Genomic DNA, 25,394 nt, shown 5'->3' on the forward strand with positions numbered 1-25,394 from the left:
CAAACAGCTGATTGGCAGGGGTCCCAGGTGTCAGACCCCCACCAATCAGATACTGATCACCTATCCAGAGTAGGGTTGTTGCGGGTATCGAAATTTCGATACCCAATCAATACTTTTGTCCCGGTATTGATACGATACCGGGATTTCCATCTATTTTATTTTTTTTCGATACTGGGCTGCGCAGTCTAGTATCTCTGAACATGAGCGCACTGCTGTCGGCGTGCTCATGTTCCCTCAGCAGCACAGGGGAGAAGGAAGCAGTCTCTTCCAAACCCCTGTCCTGCTGCTGCTGCCACCAATGGGGAGGGAGGGGCAGGCGCACTGCGCCACCAATGATAGGACTATTCCCACACAGAGCGGCGCCCAAAGATGTCCCAGCACTTACTATTAGTCCTGGGCGCCGCTCCGTTCGCCCACTGTGCCCCATTTCTGTCTCCTCTCCTGCTCCATATGCCAATTACTATTGGAGCAATGGGGAGGAGACATCAGCTTCTCTATTGGGCGTTCCTTCTCCCTGCGCTGCGATTGGATAGCGCTACAGCCAGGAAGAAGGAACGCCCACTAGAGAAGCTGCTGTGTCCTCCCCATTGCACTGATGGTAATTAGCATATGGAGCAGGAGAGGAGACAGTAATGGGGCACTGCGGGCGAACGGAGCGGCGCCCAGGAATAATGTTAAGTCCTGGGACATCTCTGTGTAGCCTAATACTCAGACTACTTTATTTGGGTCCAGACTTTAAACACATAATACAGGAGGCGGGTGCCGGCAGCAGAATCGCATTGCCGGCACCCTGCCCCTGACAGGGAGCTGCGATCAGCGGCAGTTAACCCCAGCAGTGTAAGCCTGGGGCTCCGATCAGTTACCATGGCAACCTGGATGCTACTGAAGCCCTGGCTGCCATGGTAACATCCCTGATGCTGTGTGCACAGAGCAGCAGGCACAGTGTGAAGTCCTATTCACCCTAATAGAGATCTATCAGGGTGAATAGGACAAGGGATGAAAAGATCCCAGGTTATAGCCCCTAGGGGGGAAATGGTTATAAAAATAAAAATAAAAAATTAAGTATGGATCGCCCCCTTTCCCAATTTCACATAAAAAATGTATAAACAATAAATAAACATATTACATATCGCCATGTCAGAAAAGTCCAAACTATTAAAATATAAAAAGAATCTATGCGGTGAACGCTGGAACAGAAAAAATATCAAAAAATCGCGGGATTCGCCATTTTTTAAAATGCGTAATGCATGTGGCTTTTTTGGTTTATTTTTTCACATGGTATCGAGTATCTCAATACTTTTTTATGGTATTGAAACTGAATGAAAAATTTGGTATCATGACAACTGTAATCCAGGGGATCGTTCATCGGTTATAAAGTCTTGGAAACCCCATTTAAAGGGTTACTGAGTTTTCATAAGACTTTTGATATGCCATAGAGACATCAAAAATTTATTGCTGGGTGTCTGAGTGCTGAGAACCCCACCTGTCAATACAACAGTAGTAAAGCCTTATGCAGACGTCCGTGGAACACCGTCCGTGAGATACCGGACTGGCATTGCAGGAGCGCCCGGGTCATTGGTTGCTATGACGCTTTGCGCTCCTGGAATGCCAGTCCGGTATTTCACGGACAATGTTCCACGGACGTCTGCATGAGGCTTTAGAAGCGCTCACATATTGCGCCCTCTCCTCACTGCAGAGCACTGTATTAAGACGGGGCCCATTGACTTTTATTGAGCCCGCTTTCTGCAGTGTGATAGCATGCGATATGTTAATGCTTCCCTCTCCTCCTTCTAGTTATTCAGCCCCCGCACCGATTAAAACCTTTGATATGTCTCTGACATGTCAAAAGTTTTTGAACACCAGGTGACACTTTAAAATGATGGCATATCCTAGTGATGGGAGTACCCTTTATAAGATTATTGCATGCAATTTCATGCTATTTTGTAGCTAAGCACTAATTAAAGGGGTTTTCAAGGCTTTTACTATTGATGACCTATCCTTAGGATTGGCGGGGGTCTGACACCGAGCACCCCTACCGATCAGCTGTAGGAAGGAAAGGTGCGCGCAGTGTTCACATGCCGCCTCTCTTCCTGCTCGCTGCCGCTTTGCCATAGACATAGTAGCAGCGAGCGGTAAGAGAGAAAGGAGGCAGCATGTGCACACTGCACGCACCTTCCCTTGCTACAGCTGATTGGTGGGGTCTTTGGACCCCCACCGATCTGATATTGATGACCTATCCTGAGCATAGGTCATTAATATCAAAAACCCAGAGAACCCCTTTAAAGTAGTTGTCCCATCTTGGTCAGGTATGGCTTATCCCCCTTCTGGCTCACGGCAGTTGTGAAAGGAGAGGTGGCTGTGCTTGGGTGTTCCAAAGTAAGCGCGGTGGACTATCTTCCGAGCTCTCATAGAGTTCAGTTGAGGCAGCTGCGCCCACGTGTCCACTTCATCATCCACAGCAGCTGCAAGATGGTGAGTTCGCCATAAATGTCCAAGGTGGGAATAACCCTTCAAAGATGTTGTCTCAGCAGAAGGATGGCATACTTCTAGAATAATCCACCAGCATGCCATTGGAGAGGATTCAACTGCTAGAATAAAATGGCAGCAGCTCTAACATACATCTGCGCCGTTTTGTCTTCTGTCAGCTCATTTTTGCTTTTAAAAATAAAGTAAGCATAGCTGATGGAGACACAATGCACAGTGTTTTCCTAGTGCATTCTCTATTGCTAGCCTAGCTATATGCCTCCAATTTCCATTTTAAGATAACCCCTTGAAAGTGATATTTTCCTTAGAGAACCAGTAGGGCAGCACAGTGTGTGTCTGATCTGTCAATCCATTTGACGGCAGTAGGGGACGCACATTTGTGGGATCAGTGGAGGGCCCATTTGTCGGATCCCCACCCATCAGTTAGTCACCCCATATCCAGTGGATATGTGATTGCTTGTAGTAACCAAAAACCCCTTTAAATATAATTTATTGTGTAGCTCATAAAAACAACCAATGTCAACCATTTACATGCAGTTAGAAAAGATCCAGTGAAGAGTCTGTCATTTTGCATAGTATAGCGCTGCCCGATGTTCATAGCCATATGCATGTTGACCTAACAAGTTGAATACTGGTGGACATGCATGCTCAGTCACTCCTAATGCAACCATGCCTTTGCATAGTGATCTTCTGTTGACTGCAGGCAGCCAATAGAAATAACTTTCAGCCCTGCTTGTCAGGGAAGGAGCAAAGCGCCTGCGGTACTAGGGTGGTATATCTAAAGAGACTCCTCCTCCAGGTAAAGTAAGCTGCCAGAGGGCGGAGGAGACTGATTTAGTCCAGAGCCAGCCCACAAAACCACAGAAAGTTATTTTTTTATGCTAACCGCTGCAAACCGCTATTAACAGTGTTAAGACTTACAGAATGGAAATGATTCATAAGACTTGTAATACATTACATTCCCCTCTAAGGCTACTTTCGCACTCGGAGATCAGCAGAAACTCTTCCGTTACTGATAATACAACCATCTGCATCCTTTATGAACGGATCCGGTTGTATTCTCTTTAACATAGCCAAGACAGATTTGTCATGAACTCCATTGAAAGTCAATGGGGGGACGGATCTGTTTTCTATTGTCGGATTGTGTCTGAGTTCAACAGATCCGTCCCCATTGACTTGCATTGTGGGTCATGACGGATCCGTCTTGCTCTGCATCCCATGAAGGAAAGAAAACCGCAATAACTTGCTGTGGTTTGCTCTCCGGAATGGGAACGCAATGAAATGGAACGGAATGCATTTAGGAGCATTAAGTTTTGTCCCCATTGACAAAAAATAGGGACAAAACGGAAGCGTTTTTCTTCGGTATTGAGACCCTATGACGGATCTTAATACCGGAAAATAGAAACGCTGGTGTGAAAGTATTCTAAATATGAAGATTGCAGACGATGCCCATCATTTACTGCTTCCACTCTACTCCAGAGATTACCAATAATATAGTGCTCTCTAGAAGAGCCTGGATTGCAGAGGTTTACAGGCTGTTTTAATCTCTTCTAGATAATGTCTGAGCGCCTTTTAAAAAATGTATTGCTGTTCTTGAAGATGAATTTATTTGTGGTGCTAGCCATCCCAAAGGTTCATGACAGGTCTTCTCTATTGTTTGAGGGCTTCTTGTTTTCCGAGAATTTAATATTGTTGATCTATCCTATCTGATCGCGGGGGTCTGATTCCCCGCCACCCCTGTCAATCCGATCTTCCTAGACAAGTGACGTCACATAGCCTAGGCCCTTCTCAGTTCAATTTAAGTAAATGGGGCTAAGCTGCAATACCAGGCACAAATTGGAGCAAAACGGACTTCAAAAATTCCCCTCATGATGATAAATTCCTCCCATTGTGTCTTGCAGAAAAAAGCAGAGGAAGCGCATAAGATTTTCGAAGGTCTAGGCCCAAAAGTAGAGCTGGTAAGTAATTTGTGATGTTTTACCATCAGTGCTGCCATTCGCTGTAGTACTGCTTATGGTTCCAGATTAATAGGCAGTAATCCGTGACAATGAACCTTTTCTTGTAGCCAAAAGGCATTTTTCAGGGGTTGTCCATCCCTATGAAATTCTGTCACAAGGAAACTTGGCTTGGTTCAGACTGCATTATAGCCCCCTGCTAGGATTTTCATTGGGGGTATACCCAAAACTGCAACCTGAATGGGGCAGACAGACTCCAAAGTATTCATCTTTGGACTTTATTTGTCCTGCTTTCCGTATTTATTTATTTATATTATTTTTTTGTAATTCTTTTTCGCTAGAGAGAATTGCACAATACACCATGCTTTACAGTCTGTCACTGTACGATTTCTCAAAATATAGTTTATTAGAAAAAAGTTCCCTACACATTAGCAAAAAAAAATAAAAAATGAAAAGATAATTGCACTTTAAAGATGAGAGAAATGAGAGCGAAAGAAAATCCACCTGCAATTTATAGACCATATATGGGCCAGTTTTCAGTGTTTTCTCTAATCTGCCCTTTTACTGCTAAGGTGCAATTTACTATGCCTTTCAACCAGGTCTGCAATTTGCTGTGTTCCACTGCTAAAATTGTACATTTTATAAATTTTGTTCCAGTCATAATTTTTATGTAAATCATAAAATTCTAAAAGGACAAAACTTTAGCACTGGCCATTTGAAAGGCGATTGGTGAAAGATTACTAATTTAGACATTGGCAGAACCTTTATGGCGTGCATAGTAATTTTTTCTTTTCACTTGAGGTTTGCCTTTAACAAGCTGTGGAGAACCGTTCCATAGTGTTTGCATAGTGTTTTTTAAATTGAGGTACAATGTCCTGTTGCGTTGTGTGCTTTTCATTGCCGGCAGATGAGAAAAGAAAGTGTAATGATATATTCAGATTGGCCGCTTGGAAAGTATTGATGTTTTTCTCTGCCCATCATCTGTTTGAATGATTTACTGTCTCTAAGAGCTTTACAGATCTGTGATGAAATGCGACCTTATTTTTATGACCATAGGGTGTTGTTGTTTTTTTTGTAGCCGCTTTATAACCAGCCTTCAGACACAAAGGTTTATCATGAGAACATCAAGACGTAAGTATACCCTGGTAATTTCCTTCAGATTGTGCAAGGAGACAATTGCTGTGTCATTTTGCAAAGAAGAATATCCATCTGGGTGCTTTTTACAGTGGGCTGTAATGAGTGTATAATGCCCTCTCTGTGTATAATGATCCTTCTAAGGCTACTTTCACACTGGCGTTATGAGAATCGTTTCAGGGCTCTCACAAGTGGTCCAAATGGATCAGTTTAGCCCCAATGCATTTTAAACTGATAAGGATCCGTTCAGAATGAATCAGTTTGCCTCCGTTCAGCCTCCATTCCGCGTTTTGATGTCTGTCTGACGAAACTGAGCCAAACTGATCCGTCCTAACTTACAATGTAAGTCAATGGGGACGGATCCGTTTTCACTGACACAATAGAAAACGGATCGGCCTCCCATTGACTTTCAGTGCAAGTCAAAACGGGTCCGTTTGCATTATCATGAAAATTTAGTATTTTTTCTATTCATGGTAATGCAAACGGATCAGTTCTGAACGGATACAAGCGTTTGCATTATAGGTGCGGATCAGTCTGTGCAGATACCAGACGGATCCGCACCTAACGCAGGTGTGCAAGTAGCCTAACCCTGGCAAGTGTTTTAAATGGGTTATCCAAGTTATATCTATATATGTTATGGTGGCTTATAAGATTATTAAAAATACATATGTAATTTACTCATGTTGACCCCTGACATCATCCACCAGGCTCCGGTAGTGATGTCTCTTCCTGCCTTAGGGAGGGTCCCAGCTCTGTACACGAAACGTCAGAGCCTGTGTGCCCACCCCGCTCTCTCTCCTCTGGCTGCTGCGGCTCCTGTGAGGCCCACTCCCTCCCTGTCATCATGGCCCAACATATAATGACCTCTCCTGCAGATTTTAACCTCATTTGATCACCTCTTGGTTACCAGCATCTGATTCTATATTAAACTGGTTTCCAAGACCTATAATGCCCGGGCCCCTCAAACAGATTGTACATACCTCGCTCCAATCACCTGCATCAATTCTAATGCCAACACGGCCGCCACTGCTTCTCCCCATTGCGCAGATGAACCGATAGCAGGCCGCAATGGGAACAAGCCTCCCTAGCAAAACTGGTGACGCTAGAGAGGCTTGTCCCTAGCATGGCCTGCTCTTGGCTACCCCGCCCCATCTGTGCAACTGTGCCGGGATGATAAGTGATGCGGATGTTGGGGAGCGAGGCAAGTAAAATCTGTGTGAGGGGCCTGGGTATTTTGGGGGGCATTATAGGTCTTAGATAACCCCTTTTGAAGGGCAACTGTCTGAAGGGTCAACCCTTTTAAACCAGCCATCATGCTTACTAAGGCAGACCCTACTGATTTTATATCTTTTTTTTTTTTCCTGCAATCTTTTGCTGTGTTTAGTAGAAAAAAGTATTTTTATGCAAAACGGGCTTATGTGCACCTTAGCATCTTCGAGCTGCTTTCCTGGACACTACTGAGATCCCTTGACCTGTGTCTCCAACAAATGCCACCATATAGACACACAAGCACATACATTGCCCATAGATTCCTGTGCTAAAATCTTATTCTGCAAGTCATGTTTTTTACAGCCTCTGCCTACAGTTGACTGCACTGTTCTATACAGTGCAAAAAAAGTGAAAAAAAGTGAACCAACGTCTACTGCCTGAACAGAGGGGCTAAAAGGACCTCTGTTAGGTCAATGCTGGCCCATGTATACACTGGGTGCTTCCCACGCATATGAAAAACGGACTTATCTGATCTATGCTGGAAGAATTGTAGAGCCCCAGGAACCTATCTACATCTATGGTGGACATGTCCAAAAATTCTGGCCTTTTGGAAAATGGTATTTGAAAAGCTAAACAGAATGCTACATACAAATATTCAGCCATCTCCAGACTTTGCCTTATGTGTCCTACGAAATCAATCTATCCCACGACATACTAAAACAGTGGGATCCCATATAATACTAGCCACAAGAAGCCTCATAGCACAAAAATGGAAAAGCCCAGAAATTTCTGCCATCACAGAATTATGGACATCGGTCTCACACGCATACAACATGGAAGTTAAATATGCATCATATTCACTATCCTTGAGTAAAATAAAAAAATATTGGTCTCTATGGAACCCGCACTACCTAAACAACATACCAAACTGATTCTCTCTCTAATTCGATAAGTTTCAAAACCAATGTTAACATAATTTACATGTTATATCTATACTATAAAAAATATAATAACTAATCCTTCTATATACAAATATATGGGATATAAGTGTATATACTAATCTCTTTAAAAAATAGAAGATGCATATTGTATTTGTGTGTATGTATATGTATGTATGTATGTGTGGTACTGCAAATGTATGTGTATGTATGTGTATGTGTGTATATATATATATATATATATATATATATATATATATATATATATATATATATATTTGATATGTGAATATATGTGTGATCACGACGATATATCATGTATGTAAAGGCATGGACACCTACGCATGTACATAAATGTTTATATGGTTTATATAATTATAAAATAGATGCGTGTGTGAGTGGATGTGGACACACATATGCGCACACATACTCAAAATGCTACATAGTTATGATAATTAATGTTTACGTAAATTTAATTATTTCTGTATGAGACAGATGTTGGCAACCGAGGATCTTTGGACCCTGGAAAAATACCAGTGTATTGACGTTGTTAGGTACTGTGCACCCAGCACTATTCTATTTCACTAGGCAGTCAGTGATAAGAGGCTCCCTTTGATAAACAGGGTGCCCATAGTTCTACACCGCTAAGTTTATATAGACGCAGCATAGTCGTGGCCTTGTAGTCTGAAGCATCTGGAGCTCCGCTATCTTCTTCAGGTCTGCGATGAGGTCTGGTTTCTGTGAGCCTATTTTTTATTTTTTTTTGTAATTGTTCTAAATGTTTTTGTTACAGAAATCAGGTGATGAGGAAGAAGCTCATTTTGTTTTTCAAGAGAAGAAACCATGCTAGAAAGCAAAGGGTAGGTATTGATACTACTGTGTGCATGAATGGGGGCACCCCCCAGACAGAAGGCAAATTAACTGTTCCTCGCTACTCACGGCCTACTTCACAGTTTACATATGAGAAAAAAACTGTAAAAACCTGTCATTCATTTTTAAAGGGGGTTATCCTGCAAAAGATAATGATAATTTATTCTTAGGATAGGTCATCATTATCACAATGGCAGGGGTCCAAGTCCCGGCATCCCCATTGATCAGCAGCTCGCAGCAGCTTTCCAAGGACGGTGCCATACATCATATAGTGGCTGTGCTTGGCATTGCAGCTCAGCCCCATTGACTTGAATGGAGCTGAGCTGCCACTAGGCCATGTGACCAATGTACAGTGATGTCAGTGGCCCAGGAAGAGTGGATAACCCCTTTTATGCCATTAGTCACAGTCATTGCAGTGGTGTGATTATACCACAGATTGCAGGTTATTCTGTGTTTGCTCCGTGCCCTAATCTAAATGTTTCTTTCTTTTCTTTTTTTTTTTTAATCTGGATTTCAGTGTCTTTTCTGTAGATATTGAATCTTTTTATTACGGTTTATCAGTCCCTTATATAACTTGAAGTGGCACGGTTCTTGGTTATCCCGCTTATTGAAGTACATGATGTGGTTTCTTTTCTCTCTTCAGGAACAGAACATTTGCCAGCGTTATGATCAGCTGATGGAGGCCTGGGAAAAAAAAGTAGACCGGATAGAAAATAACCCAAGAAGGAAAGCTAAGGAGAGCAAAACCAGAGAGTACTACGAGAAGCAGTTCCCAGAAATCCGCAAACAGCGTGAGCAGCAAGAGAGGTTTCAGAGGTAAGTTCTCTTCCGATTCCCCATTTGGAGGACTTTTTCATTCGATGCGGTGCTGCATAGCACATTGCTGGGGGATGTGTAGTCATAGGTTGATCATTGTTTTGGGAAGCTGCTTTTATTTGTAATTGATCAGTTGTACCTTTTTGGAGAAATGTAATAAAATCAGTGTTTCATGCATTTAAAATGAAATGCTGAAATTAAAATCTTTAAGTCCAGAGAGCAAATAAATTTGCAACTTTTTGTTAGAGATAAATAGTGGCACAAAGCTGATGATACATTTTCTTTTTGTATATCTTTTGTTCAACAGTCTTCCATTTTTTTCCATCATCATTGACTAGTCATGTTGGTTTATTTTAAGTTATTGACTTAGAGTACCTATCACCAAAGCAAGAAAAGTGGTCTGCTTTTAGCGAACTAGCCATGCTTCCATGAGCATGGCATGCTACACTCCTTGTTCCTGCTGATTCTAAACTTGTTCATGTATGAAGGGGGTAGATCTAATCATTAGTCTTTCCCTGTGTACAGTATTACTGACTTCCATATTCTGTGTTTTTTAAGGGTTGGTCAGAGGGGAGGTGGACTGTCTGCAACCATTGCTAGAAGCGAACATGAGATCTCTGAAATCATTGATGGCCTTTCTGAGCAGGAGGTGAGTTAGTTTCTAAATGTTATAACATCAGGACATAAGCTAAGTTCTAAACCTTCACACCGTGCCATCGCTGCAGGACACTGAAATCCCTCTGTTGTTATGCCAGCAGAGTATTGCAGCACATTACTTTTAATGAAGATCTTTTGTCCAGCTTTATTATTTGCATTTGTGCACCACAACAGGCCAACAACGGTGGTTCTCAATGGTTTTTCATGTTATTCATTCACTTTTTTTCTTGGCCCTTCTTCCAGATGTATCCTAAAGGGGTTGTCCAACCTCAGTAACAAATTAGTGGCAGACAGGAAAGAGTTTAAATAAAGCGGGGGAGGGGGGGGGGGGGAGCCTACTAACCTTTTGCAAGTCCTCAATTTCAGCACTGTTGCGCTCATCCCTGGCAGAACAGAAATGATGACGTACCATCTGTGGTCGCTCGAACACTGCAGCCAATCGCTGTCCTCAGCAGTGATGTGTGTAAATATGGCATAGGTTTAGTTCTTGGTTGGACCTGGTGTTGTTTCCATGATTCTTTATAATCAGAAATCTTAATAAATGAGGCAATCCGAGTATTTTTCTTCCCAATTTCCGAACACTGTGAAGGAGTTACCCCGTAAGCAGTATGCATACAGTGTTCTATTCATGCTGTATAATTCCTGAAGATAGCCTCAGAACAGATAATTGCAGCAGAGCTTTTAAGATACCAAATAGCTCAGTTCTAGAAGGCTTAACATGACACTAAGGCAGATATTCCCTTTTTTTTCTTTTTTCTTTTTTCTTTTCTTTATATAGAAATGTCTCATTCTTGTTAGGGGCACAAACTGGTCATGAATAGGCGGCTTCTCTCATGCAGTTATAATGAAGACTATATACTTGTACTTGCTCTGCTATGCTCAGGCGTCATTAGATAGCATAGACCAAAGGTCCCTTTACACTCTCTAACAATTGCTCCTCATACTGTGGAGGAGATCGCTGCATGTAAATACAGAGATCACCTTCACTGACGAGCAGGCGATTGTCGGGAAGGAACTTTATTGAACAGTGTAAAGGGGTTTTGATGACCTAGCCTATTTGACACCCAGCGCCAATCAGCTGTTTGAAGAGAAGGTGCGAGGCCTCCGCTTCATGGTTTACCTGCTCACTGTAAACAATGAAGAGGAGGCAGCGCTTGCCCGACACGCACATTCTCTTCAAACAGCTGATCAGCTGAGGATAGGTCATCAATAAAAATAACTTGAACAACCCCTTTAAGAGAAAGCTGGGTGAAATCTAAAATTCAAGATAGTGTGATCAGCAGCAGACCGGAGGCTGAACTAAATACACAATAGTCCAGAAAGTGATAACGAGGTGGGGGTGTAGTGATGGAAAGTTTTTACATCTGCCACCCACTTGCAAAGGTTGGGATCAGAGAGAATCCCTGCACCTGCCATTTAACTCTTTAGACGCAGTGGTTGCTGTTAACCGCAGCATCTAAGTGATTACGGGGTAGAGGGGCTGTGTTGTTGTGCTGGCATCTGGTTCCCTGTGATGGCTCATAAGGAAAAAGCTTAGCTGATATGTAGCTGTCGTATTGTAGTGGTGCATGGTAACATCCTTCACTGAGGTGAACAGCGACCCCCTGCACTGAAGCTATGGTATTCTGTAGTGTGTGCTGAATCTCTGGATCTTTGCTATCTGAAACAAGTCAAACCTCATCCCTCACTTTAAGGCCCTTTCACATGAGCGAGTGCAATGCGTGACATGAACACATGGCACCCGCACTGAATCCTGACCCATTCATTTCAATGGGTCTGTGTACATGAGCGTTGCATAAAAAAAAGCAGCATGTTCTATATTCTGCGTTTTTCACGCAGCCCTGGCCTCAGAAGTGAATGGGGCTTCAGTGAAGAACGCATTACATCCGCAAGCAAGTGCGGATGCAATGCGTTTTTCAGTGATGGTTGCTAGGAAATGTTGTTTGTAAACCTTCAGTTTTTTATCACGCGCGTAAAAAACGCATCAAAACGCGTTGCACTTGCGTGGAAAACAACTGAACGCAGTTGCCGACAAGACTGACTGAACTTGCTTGCAAAATGGTGCGAGTTTCACTGAATGCACCCTTAACGCACCCTTAACGCATCCGGACCTAATTAGTCACGCTCGTGTGAAAGAGGCCTAACTTTTTGCTGGGGCTTTGTTCCTTTCGTTGCTTCGTGGTTCCCAGGTGCTGCTGCGGTGTTGGTGGCGACACCTCCTCCATCAATCTGGCTCTCCTGTGCCCAGAGATCGGGGTTCAGCTGGCCCAGGCAAGGGGACACTGAAACCTCTGTGCACCACGAAGGTTTGTGCGGCTGGCAGAGGAGTTGCTGCTGTGCCTTGTGTTGCTCGCGTTAGGCTACTTTCACACTAGCGTTCGTCGGTCCGCTCGTGAGCTCCGTTTGAATGAGCTCACGAGCGGACCCGAACGCAGCCGTCCAGCCCTGATGCAGTCTGAATGGAGCGGATCCGCTCAGACTGCATCAGTCTGGCGGCGTTCAGCCTCCGCTCCGCTCGCCTCCGCACGGCCAGGCGGACAGCTGAACGCTGCTTGCAGCGTTCGGGTGTCCGCCTGGCCGTGCGGAGGCGTGCGGATCCGCCCAGACTTACAATGTAAGTCAATGGGGACAGATCCGTTTGAAGATGCCACAATATGGCTCAATCTTCAGGCGGATCCGTCCCCCATTGACTTTACATTGAAAGTCTGGACGGATCCGTACGAGGCTATTTTCACACTTAGCTGTTATATGCTAAAAATAATGCAGACGGATCCGTTCAGAACGGATCCGATCGAACGCTAGTGTGAAAGTAGCCTTACTTAGCACCGTGCTAAGAAGGTTTCCTGCACAGTGTGGAGGAGCAAACCAGACAGTCACAAGGAGACGCAAACACGCTGTAAAAACTAAAAATGGGATTTTTTTTTTTTTTTCCCCCATTCCACCCCAAAAATAATTTATTAAAACATTTCTGAATTCATTATATGGTGTATTAAATAGTGCATTTGAAAATACAATTCATCCTTAAAAAGAACATACGACCATGTAGATGGAGAAATAACGTTTTGCTTCTTAGGCGGTGAGATGAGAAGTCGACAGTGAAAAACGAAACCTGGCTACAGTGGGAAAGGGTTTTAAAGGGGATGATATTTAGCAGTTGCAACTTGTAAAAAAGTTGCAGGAAAGGGGTTATATGTGGCAGGAATTCCAACTATGATTACCTAAAACAAAAGAACGCATAATGTTCTGCTCTATCTGCTCATCTTGGTACGATTCTTGTTTTGTGGTTGTAAAACAATCCGCAAGATGCTATGTGCCTAAAAGAACTAAAATATTTGAGAGTGCAGCTGTGAGTGACTATATGATACAGGGGTTGACTGCTTTTTTTTATATTGATGTCCTATCCTCCGATAGGTCATCAGTATCAGATTGGCAGGGTGCCGGCACCTCGCCGATCAGCTGTTTGAAGAAAAAGCAGCGCATTTACCTGTTTGCCATCAACATTGCAGCCATGAGCAGGTGTTATTGCTTCTCAGCCTTCCCCATTTACTTCAATGGGACGGCTCCTTCCGGTTTTAAGTGAATAGGAAGTAGCCTCCCCTTTGAAGGAAATGGGGATGTAGCAGTTATACTGACACCTGCTCACCTTTGAGGTGCGTGCAGCGCTCGTACTGTAGTTGCAAACTGCTGATCTGCGAGGTTGCCGGAATTCTGAACAGAAAACCCACAGACTTGGAAATACAAACAAACGCTAAATGTCATAAATTTTCTCACCTTTTTTTCCCCCAATGTTTTATGTGTACATTTGTTGTGTATTTTATAGATTATATAATATGGTGGGTTAAAGTAAGACCTTTACTGTCTGTTCACCAGGTATTGTCTTTACGTGGGCCAGGTGAAATGTTTTTAACTGGTTTTCTTTTGTAGAATAATGAAAAGCAAATGCGACAGCTCTCTGTTATACCACCCATGATGTTTGATGCAGAGCAGCGACGGGTGAAGTTCATCAACATGAATGGTCTGATGGAAGATCCAATGAAAGTCTACAAGGATCGTCAGTTCATGAATGTCTGGACAGATCACGAAAAGGAAATATTTAAAGAAAAGTAATATTATCTCCTGCCTACCCCACTTTTTTATGTTATTCAGTCATCATGTTGTCAGCGCTACATCTTGGACCAGGACGACACAGACTTTTTGTTGATTGACTGTACGGCACACTCCTGATTTTCCACCGTGGATTTGTGCATGGAATATCTGTAGTGTATAACAGTACCACTGAAGGGGAACGAGATTTTGCTAAATCTCATCCTCAGAGTGCAGAAAAAATTTGCTGCAGAAATTGACCTAAATCAGCAGCATCTCCATTTATGTTGCGGATTTCACCCTTTGAAATGCACCAAATTCTGCAACAAGTCCAAATGTTACACTTTCCGAATTTGCAGCGGAACGTCAGTGGAGTTTCTGCTACAAAAAAATCCTCCCTATGTGTCGGCATGTTCACATGTAGCGGGTACACAGCTGTCTTTCCTCTGAGTTATTGTTGAAGAATGGATGGATTTTACAAAATCTTATTTAAAGGGGTTGCTGTTGATTTCACCCTGTACATTGCAAAAAAATTAACATCCATTCAGGTCAATTTTCACTGCAGGTGTTTTAATAAGCATCCTCAGGATGGGTCATCAATATTAGGTCACTGGGGGTCCGGCCCCCTCAAACCTCTCCCCTCCCAGCTATTTGAAGAGACCGTAGTACTCATAAGACCACTGCTTTCTTATCACTGTTTACCTGATTGCTGTCAACATTGCAGATGTGAGAGGAGGTGTTAATTACAGCCACCCCGTCCTATTGAAGTGAATGGGACAGAGGAGCTGTAATTACTCTGCTCGCTGCTGCAGTATGGACAACAGGCCGGTAAACAGTCAAGAGGTGGTCTCTTCAAACAGATAATCGACGTGTGTATTTGAAGTTGCACTCGCACCTATCCTGAGGATAGGCAATCAGTATGGGAAACCGGACAACTCGTTTAATGCTGTAGAAAACATCTGCAGCTGAAGTTAACCGGCTGTACGGATATTGATTTATGCTGCAGATTTCAGCCACAGACTTGACTTTTTGCAATGCACGGAGTGAAATCCACAGCGAGATCCATAGCAAATCCTCGTGTGACGTGCATATTTTGTGGCCAAATCCAACGAAATACACAGCGGATACTCTGCTGCTGAAACTAAGCCCTTTGTGGCTGTATCCATAGATTGATTTTCATTTTTATTGATTTGTAAAGTTGCATGTATGTCCTGCCTAAATCTTGTCCTGAGAAGACTTTCTAACGGATTGCATAAAACGCCATGAGTAGAGCAAACCATGAATACAAAACCAGTAAAACCAGTAAAAAAAAAATTGTATTGCAGAATAGGTTACTGTTTAAACGGCAATTCTATCAAAAGTGACGTTTTCCTGCTTATTAGATTTCAGAATCTTCACCAAAACGTAGTACATATATATCATATCATATATTTTCTATATCTACCTAGTCCATGTTCATTACAGCTGACTATTTGTGCCAAGTGATCTTATAGCATCACATTTACAGCATTAACATGTCATTGTGCCCTAACCTGTTACATTTCTCCTGTCTGTATTTTGTTATTTGTGCCTCTTAATGACGAAGTGCTGTCTTGGTTGTGACTGCATGGCTTCCCACATTGCCACTGTTACTGGGTCTGGAAGCCTTTTTATCATTGTATGGTTTGCCATTTGGTTTTGTCATAGTTGTGTAGTGGTGGCAGTCTGGGTATTTTTTGTCTAAAATGTAACATATAGGGGTATATTACTGGCTTCTTACCTTTCTCCTGTTTGTGTTTTGGTAGATTTGTACAACATCCTAAAAACTTTGGACTTATTGCTTCTTGTCTGGAAAGAAAGGTATGGTAACCCTGCTGCAATAAAAATGTGTATATGCCCCAAACAGAAGGGCCTGTGCAGTGATCAGAAATGCTATTTGTGCTCTACTTCTGAATCCACCATCTTTCAATGCATTTTCTTAAAGGGGTTTTCTCATCACAGATAATGGGGGCATATTGCTAGCATATGGCCCTATTGTCTTATAGGTGTGGGTCCCACCGCTCGGATCCGCACCTATATCGAGAATGGAGCCCCGAAAGTGCTGGAGGGCACACTGCGCATACATAGCCGTCTTCCATTCGTTTTCTATTAGGCCGCTGAAAATAGAAGAGCGCTGTCTCAGCTATTTCTGTTGGGCCCTTAGCAGTGAATGGGAGCAGTGGATGGTCATGCACAGTGCACTCCCATTCACTTCTATGGGGAGCCGGCTTGGTGGTGGTAGGACCGGAGTCCTCCAGCCACCACTTTGTGGAGCTCCGTTCCCGAATTGGGTGTGGATCCCAGCGTTGGGACCCGCACCTATAAGACAATGGGGGCATATTTTTGTGTTATGCCCCCATTGTCTGTGATGAGACAACCCCTTTAAGAATGTAAGCACAATTGTTATGGAACTCCTAAAAGCCATAGAGAAATACCCCAACATATTAACAGAAAAGCATATTACTATTTACCACAGGCGAAAGGTCAACATTAGTCTTAGGAAGTGACAGTCACTGGTTTTACTTGTGGCAAACCAGTATGGTACTGATAATATACCCCTAATGATGCACAGCAGCGCTTCAGATCACCTGCCTCCACCCTGCATCTTCACTGATCAGCTATTCACAGGAGCTTCTGCGCCAGCACTGCACCGCGCCATACACCAGTGCTGCAAGTATTCCTGTCACTAACGGGAGTTATGTGCTTTGCACTTTTTCTTTGTGGTTTATACTTTACTTTTGTCACTGTGATAAATAACGGCATGTTCATGGAATATGCTTTGTTACTTTGTGATTGTTCAACCTCTGGGACCCCTATTGATCTATATTAAGTAAACCAGCACTACATCCTCCTCTGCTGCGCAGAGAACTACAACACAGTTCCAGTTCAGTGTGTTTCCGGCAGACAGTATTTTTGCATTCTCTACTCAGTGGTACATGCATCCATGATAGTTCTTTGTTATTATATTTTTTTGTTGTTGTTTTTTGTTTTGTTTCAACTTGGCAAGATGTATTAACATCCAGAGTAATCTGCTTTGTTGTGTATGATAACTGCAGGATCTAGTGTTACCTCCATTAACTACACCAAGTACATGTAGGGAAATGGGTACACAGTCTTAAAGGGGTTGTCCGGGTTCAGAGCTGAACCCGGACATACCCTTATTTTCACCCAGGCAGCCCCCTGAGTCTAGCATCGGTGCATCTCATGCGCCGATGCGCTCCCTTGCCCTGCACTAGATCGCGCAGGGCACTGGCTCTTTTGTTTATCCTAACACACTGCCGGGCGGAAGCTTCGCGATTTAGTGAAGGGCAAAGGAGAGCATCGGAGCATGAACGGCTCCGATGCTCAAGTCGGGGGCTGCGGGGGTGAAAATGGAGCTACCCCCTTTAAGACAAGGAGGACAAGGGAACAGTAGGTCCCAGAAGGAAGTGGAGCACCCACCTTTCAGACATTTATGGTCTATACGGTTAACGTGCTAAGGTCTGCCTCATGTCCTCTTGCCTATATGTCTTCTTGAGTGGTGCAATCAGACCAGAAGGCGTCCAGCACCCCTGATGTAATATATACAGTATATCTGAATGGAGTTTTAAAGCTCTCATGCACACATACTATACCAGGATAGCCTACAGCTATTAGGGCATGCTGGGAGTTGTAGTTTTGCAACAGCTGGAGGGCCACAGGTTGCGCGCCCCTGTACTAAACAATCAGTTTAACAACGTTTTGACAGTCTTTGAAGTAGACATACAGCATGCACAAGGTTATTACACCCCTGTTATGCACAAGTAAAATGCCATTTTAATTCGTCGACCACAAACAATGTTGTAATCTTACATGGATTATTGGACAAATAATCTAACTTTCTGTCCCCCTCTCCTATTTACAGAACATTGCAGATTGTGTGCTATATTATTATTTAACCAAGAAAAATGAAAACTTTAAATCTCTTGTACGAAGAAATTACGGCAAGAGGAGAGGCCGAAACCAGGTATGTTTTTATTATATACCATCCTGGGTATTATCATGGAAGCAGACCTATGGTCTCCAGCCTCCATCTTGTCTGTACGCTGAGTTATTAGCTGGCTAATGCGGTTAACTATGGATTAATATTGGATAGCGATGTATGTCCTCACTGCAAGTAAATGGTCATACCAGTTATCACACCTGAAATTATGACTCTGTGTATATTCTTCTTCTTATTGTATGTGTACCCAAAGACACATTAGATATTGAAAGGGAACCTGTCACATTGAACATGGTCTTTGGTCTGCAGGAAGAATGTTACAGAGCTGGAGATGCTGAGCAGATTGATGTATACTGTAGTTTGTGGAAAAACATTCAATAAAGCTTGTATTTCTATTCATTTAAATTCCTGCTCATTCTGTCCTTTGGCGTCATGTAGAAGGTCCCACTCAGTGATTGACAGCATTCCCTGTGTATATCGAAATAGCTGTCCACTAGAAACGTCTCCTCAAAGAGGGCTTTTCACCATGAAATGTGGTGTAATCTGCAGGCAGCATATTATAGAGCAGGAGGAGATGAGCAGATTTAGGCTACTTTCACACTAGCGTTCGGGGCTCTGCTTGTGAGTTCCATTTGAAGGCTCTCACAAGCGGCCCCGAACAGATCCGTCCAGCCCTAATGCATTCTGAGTGGATGCGGATCCGCTCAGAATGCATCAGTCTAGCACCGTCTGTCCTCCGCTCCTGGCCGTGCGGAGGCAAACGGATCCGTCCAGAGTTACAATGGAAGTCAATGGGGGCGGATCCGTTCGAGGGTGACACAATATGGTGCATTTTTCAAACGGATCCGCCCCCCATTGACTTTCAATGTAAAGTCTGGACGGATCCGTCTGAATACAATTTGTACTTAGACTTTTTTTTTGTCAAATATAATGCAGACTGTTCCGTCTGAACGGATACCATCGTTTGCATTATAGGAGCGGATCCGTCTGTGCAAATACCAGACGGATCCGCTCCGAACGCAAGTGTGAAAGTAGCCTTATATAGTTTGAAAAGATTTAATAAAATGTTAAAAAAAAAATTACATTTAAAAATCATCTTTCTAACTGTCCATTACTGAAGTTCAGAAAGTGCAGAGAAATGTATTTTCCCACCAAATTTCATATCAATCTGCTCGGCTCTTTCTGCTCTATAAAACGCTGCCTGCAGTTTGCCCTGCATTACATGGTCACAGGTTTTCTGATTCCAAAACTCGAAATGAGCAGAAATGTAACATAGTACATAAGGCCGAAAAAAGACATTTGTCCATCCAGTTCGGCCTGTCATCCTGCAAGTTGATCCAGAGGAAGGCAAAAAAAACCTGTGAGGTAGAAGCCAATTTTCCTCACTTTAGGGGAATAAAAATTCCTTCCCGACTCCAATTAGGCAATCAGAATAAATCCCTGGATCAACGATGTAAATTATTTAAATACAAGTTAGACCTTAAACATTAGGTTTTGATCATATGTCTGTCTTACTTCTCTTTTGTGTCAGCTTTTTGTCCTCCTTTTGCCATTATATATACTAGCAGAAGGACCCGGCTGTGCACGGGTATATTTCATCTATTTAATTTAATGTTTGTGTGTGTTGTTATATCGACAGTATCCCCCATAACGGTGACCTCTACAGCACCCCGCCCCTTAACTCTGCCCCCCCCCCCCTTCCCACTTTAAAATGGGACCTCCACACCAGCCCATCCCCTTAACTTTGACCTTCACAGCAGCCCGCCCCCTTTAACAGTGAGTTTCACAGCACCCCACTCCCTTGACGGTGACCTCCTAAGGGGCCCGCCTCCTTAAAGGGTTTCTGTCATCAATGTGCTAATGTCAGCAGAACATAACTGTATGACTTACGGTATATCTCCCTGTCTGCCACCGTTCACGCTAAATAATTACTTTTATAATATGCACCTCTAGGTGCTAGTGGGGTGCCTACTCGCCTGCTGCCGTCCTTCACTCACTGTGCCTAATACTAAAATGGACGGCGCAGGTTATTTTTTGAGATTATCTCAGGAACGGTACGTCCTAGAGAGCCGAGACAACCCCCCCCCCCAGATTTCTTCTTTCCAGGGGTAGCAAGGGATGTGTATACCAAATTTTATTGAAATCGATAGTTGCGTTTTTATGTGATCGTGGAACATACATATATATATATATATATATATATATATATATATATATATATATATATATATATATATATATATATATATATATATATATATATATTATATTTATTAGGGGTGCACCGAAATTCCGGCAGCCGAAAATGCACCTAATCCATTTCGGCCGATATTTGTACATATCGGCAGAAAATAGCGGGGAGGGACTGGGAGGAGGAGCTGGGGGCCGGTGCGTTCACTGTGCTCCGGCCCCCAGCTCCAGTAGTTATAAAAAGTGTGCAATTAATACGGATTCTATTCATGAGGCCCCCACAACGCACATCCTACTCACAGGGCTGTGCTGGCCGGCCGGGCAGTCGAGCGGCAGCGTCACGACTGACGTCATGTGCCCGGCCTACTTTCTGAATGAAGGAGGCGGCGCAGGCATGTGACGTCAGTCGTGACGCTGCCGCTCGTCTGCCCGGCCGGCCAGCATTAAGATAACAGCCCTGTGAGTAGGATGTGCGTAGAGGGGGCCTCATGAATAGAATCCGGATTAATTGCACACTTTTTATAACTACTGGAGCTGGGGGTCGGAGCACAGTGAACGCACCGGCCCCCAGATCCTCCTCCCAGTCCCTCCCCGCTATTTTCTATTAATTGTACAATGGGGGGGGTCTGTGGATGGCACTGTTATGGGGTGGGTGGGGGCCTGTGGATGGCACTGTTATGGGGTGGGTGGGGGTCTGTGGATGGCACTGTTATGGGGTGGGTGGGGGTCTGTGGATGGCACTGTTATGGGGTGGGTGGGGGTCTGTGGATGGCACTGTTATGGGGTGGGTGGAGGTCTGTGGATGGCACTGTTATGGGGTGGGTGGGGGTCTGTGGATGGCACTGTTATGGGGTGGGTGGGGGTCTGTGGATGGCACTGTTATGGGGTGGGTGGGGGTCTGTGGATGGCACTGTTATGGGGTGGGGGGGTCTTTTAAAAGTATTTGGGCAAAAAGGCAGTTTCGGTTTCGGTCAATGGGTATCCTGAATTTTCGGTTTCGGACCAAAATTTCCATTTCGGTGCACCCCTAATATATATATATATATATATATATATATATATATAAATGCACGATATGGGAATTTTGTGCGATTGCGATTAGGGCCCTAAAAATTGCGATAACAATATGCAATGTAATATTTTAAGGGAATTGTGCTAGAGGTCTATTTGCTTGGATTTTCCCATATGAGCCGCTGACGCGGCTGGGTATGACATAGTTATGGGGGATATCTGTGGATGACGCTGTTATGTGGGGGGATCTGTGGAGGACGCTGTTATGTGGGGGGATCTGTGGAGGACGCTGTTATGTGGGGGGATCTGTGGAGGACGCTGTTATGTGGGGGGATCTGTGGAGGACGCTGTTATGTGGGGGGATCTGTGGAGGACGCTGTTATGTGGGGGGATCTGTGGAGGACGCTGTTATGTGGGGGGATCTGTGGAGGACGCTTATGGGGGACTTGTGGATGGCACTGTTATAGGGGATGTGTGCTATGACACATAGGGCCATGAGGGGGGCGAGCATAAGACACACACATAGCATCTTATGCTGGTCCCCCTCATTGCCCTATGTGTCCTGTGCACATAACTGGCTTTGTGTGTGAAGTATTTTACTACTGTGTGAAACAAGCTCTCTCCTATTGATAAAATGGCCAGCCTCTGTAGTCTGTACTCACTGTCACAGTACGATGAATGCACTGCAGCGAACGGCAGCGAGGTGGCCGGCCGGCGCGTGACTGACGTCACTTAGTGATGCTCCTCCCACTTCAGGAAGCAGGAGCGTTACTAAGTGACGTCGGTCATGCGCCGGCCTGCCGCTCGCTGCAGTGCATTCATCGTAATAGTGAGTACAGAGGCTGGCTATTTTATTAATAGGAGTCAGAGAGAGCTTGTTTCACACAGTAGTAAAATACTTTACACAAAAAGCCAGTTATGTGCATGGTGCCCCTTCATATATAATCGCGGCATTTTCGGGTCGGCCAAATCGCCATATCGCATTTGGCGATTATCGCGATTCGATTATTTTTTCGATATATCATGCAGCCCTAATATACATACATACATACACTGCTAGGCTGAGATTTCCATCTCCTAGCAATGGTCTGTGAAAAGTAGGCTGAACACATATTGCATCTATTTGCTGTCCCTAAATTTCATGGATCCATAGACTTTGAACATGTTTTGCATGGAAAACGGACCAAAGTTGTGCCTGCCTTTTGTACTACTGACTGCCGTTGATGTGTACCCATTGAACTCAATGGATCTGTGTACTGTACTTAGAGACACTGACTTGAGATTAGAGCCTTACACTGAATCCTTTTCATAAAGCCAGGTGACAAGTTTTCTATAAAGTTGTAGACCTCCAAACAGATTAGGTGATAAAAGTATGACTGGGGGCCCGACTTCTGCGACTACCAAGCGAACGTGAAAATGGGTGTCCACGAGTACCTTGTTTGAACGGAGCGGCAATGTTCATGCGTGACCAGAGCTCCATTCACTGTTTATGGGACTGCTGAGTCTATCTCATGGAAGTGAATGGAGCCGTGGTGACGCTTGCACACTACCTCTCCCTTCGTGAAGGGGACTCGGGAAACCCTTTTCCTGTGATTTCTGAGGTTGAACAGCCCTGTTAGAAACTGCAGACTAGCTGCTTGTTGGGGCCCTTCTGCCGGGCCCCCTGGGATCAGCTGCTGTTGCTGGGATAAGCACATTGCTTGTTTTGCCGGCAGGGAAAGTGAAACATTACACAACACATTTAGATGAGGGTTTGGGCAGTCCTCCAGAGCAGTGTGTACTTAACGTGGCTCTCTGTTCCAACAAATAAATTGGATATGACCGAACGGGCTTTGCTCGATCACCCCGACATGTGCTTGGCCATCCCCCATCAGGCAGGAGGCAAAGACAAATAGCAAGTAATAGGGTTTAGCATCAGATGGATTCTGTGAATTCAGGAAGGCCGTGTAATAGAAGGGATTAGAAATAAGCTTTCTCTGCCTCAGAGACTGGCTTTCGGGATCTGTGCAGCACGGCGTAAACTCATCTCCATTTATATTTTTATATATATATATATATATATATATATATATATATATATATATATATATATATATATATATATATATATATATATATATAATTTTTGTGTGTGTAGCAGGTGGCAGGGCGCTGCGATCTGACTGAACGGAAACTCTCGCTGCCGCTGTTGCAGCCAATCAAGCTGACTACAGTCAGGATTACCTTGAGTAACCCTTGTGAGATTAGCAGCTTGCATGTGAGATGGTCAACTCTTCTGTAGGCAGCTTAAGTGGCAGGATGACACCACATCCTGGAATAAACATGCTGCCGGGTCAGGCAACTTTTGTACAGCGTAGAGTGATGCCTTCTCGGCTGTCGTGCCCCCTACTGAATGTCATCCTTCTGAGATTCATCCGAGGCCAAATATCGACCTTCCGCAAAGGTGACAGCGGAAGATTGTGCAGGAGCCGATGAACGTGCAGGTACGCGCAGCTCGGGGGCTTTACGGCTGGAATTATGCAGGGCGGTTTCAGGACGGAGCGTTTGATTCCGGTTTGTAGAAGCGAAGGATAAGGCGGTGCATGGTCTGATGGCTTACGCTCAGCAGCTGTCAGAATTGTCGGTGGAAGCAGGTGTCACCGTATTGAAGAAGGTCACAGATGTTGAGCGCTGTAGTGCGTTTCATACCTTGCGTATGACTTCATTTATAGATTAACACTCCAGACAGGATAACAACATTAAGTATCACAATGGAGGGGTTTAACCCTATCAGGACTGCATTCTTATGTACAGATTGGACAGGTCACCTTTATTCAGACAATAGGAAGTAACTTGGATTAGATCTGATTGGTTGCTGATGATGCAGTACGGAGCAAGGCAAGGTTTGTCCTGATGTGATTGTTTTGCTGGGTGTTTGTAAATGTCCTTATGGTTACTTGCGATGTACTTGTTCCTTTTACACCCCGCTCACATCTCCTGTTCTCTGCTGAAACAGCCTGCTGGAGCTCACCGGATCCAGTATTGCTGGCTTCAACAGATCACCGCCGGATCCATATTGACTATAATGGGTGTAATGGGTTTTGGCCGGACAGAAACCATTGCATGCAGTGTTTTTTGGTCCGGCCACCAGCCTTCATTTGTGCCAGATCAGGCAGCCAGAACATCTTGACGGAGATGTGAACGCGGCCTTAGAAAGCTGCCCATTTATTTCATCCTGTAGGTGGATTGTATTTATTGACCTCTTCTTCTTTTTTTTTTTTTTTGTGCAGCCATGTTTTGCGTCAGCACACACTTTCTATAAGGATCACATTTCACTCCCAGGGAGTAGTGGTTTTGTTGAAGAAGCCGTCATAGACTGGGGGTTGTCTGCCATGGAGCTGCATTGTTATGTTTGAATAGGTCGCTTGCTCATTTTAGTTTACTGCTAAACAGCCCAGTTTCAGTAGACATTTCCAAATCTAAGTGTAGGTGTTTGTGCAATGCACATGAACAGAAAAAAGGCTCCAGCACCAGAGGTAGACGTTTGAACAATCCCGGTCTTTATTCACCAAGATATTCCAGATAAGTACAGCAAACAGTGGCACTGGTTCTCACTTATTCCCAGTAGATTTACGCGTTTCGAACAATAGTGTTCTTAGTCATAATGGGATTATGACTAAGAACACTATTGTTCAAAATGTGTAAATCTACTGGGAATAAGTGGGAACCAGTGCCACTGTTTGCTGTACTTATCTGGAATATCTTGGTGAATAAAGACCGGGATTGTTCAAACGTCTACCTCTGGTGCTGGAGCCTTTTTTCTGTTCATGTGGATCTACATCAGGACTGGCTTGCCGCCCTGTGCACCGTTACACAGGATGATATAGGTGAGCTGGCTGTAACCTCTTTTTGTTTGTGCAATGGTCAGATATTCTCCTTCACAGTTTTTATATCTGCCACTATGGTTGTTGCATGATGAAATGTGGATATGACCGAATATTTAGAAGTAGTTTCCTGCTGCCATCTGCTGGTAAGTAGAGAAACATCTGTCTGATAAGGGATGTTTCTTTCTCTAGGCCAGGCATCTCA

The 25,394-nt window shown here is 44.0% G+C and overlaps 1 protein-coding gene across 8 annotated transcripts in view; it reads left to right on the top strand.

Annotated features, from left to right (window-relative positions):
- NCOR1 (nuclear receptor corepressor 1) overlaps positions 1-25,394 on the top strand; it is a 179,773-nt gene that overhangs the window by 69,159 nt on the left and 85,220 nt on the right. For 6 of the 8 annotated variants that reach the window (XM_044283752.1, XM_044283757.1, XM_044283753.1 and 3 more), the window contains exons 7-14: positions 4,386-4,442; positions 5,518-5,570; positions 8,514-8,580; positions 9,234-9,406; positions 9,965-10,055; positions 13,988-14,166; positions 15,931-15,985; positions 18,048-18,149. In XM_044283752.1, the coding sequence (XP_044139687.1) occupies positions 4,386-4,442; positions 5,518-5,570; positions 8,514-8,580; positions 9,234-9,406; positions 9,965-10,055; positions 13,988-14,166; positions 15,931-15,985; positions 18,048-18,149 (777 nt within the window). Of the gene's footprint in view, positions 1-4,385; positions 4,443-5,517; positions 5,571-8,513; positions 8,581-9,233; positions 9,407-9,964; positions 10,056-10,378; positions 10,523-13,987; positions 14,167-15,930; positions 15,986-18,047; positions 18,150-23,627; positions 23,810-25,394 lie in introns of those variants that run through there. The other 2 variants (XM_044283758.1, XM_044283760.1) reach the window with 2 other exon arrangements.

This window comes from Bufo gargarizans, chromosome 3 (assembly GCF_014858855.1).
Source record: "Bufo gargarizans isolate SCDJY-AF-19 chromosome 3, ASM1485885v1, whole genome shotgun sequence".
NCBI lineage: Eukaryota > Metazoa > Chordata > Amphibia > Anura > Bufonidae > Bufo > Bufo gargarizans.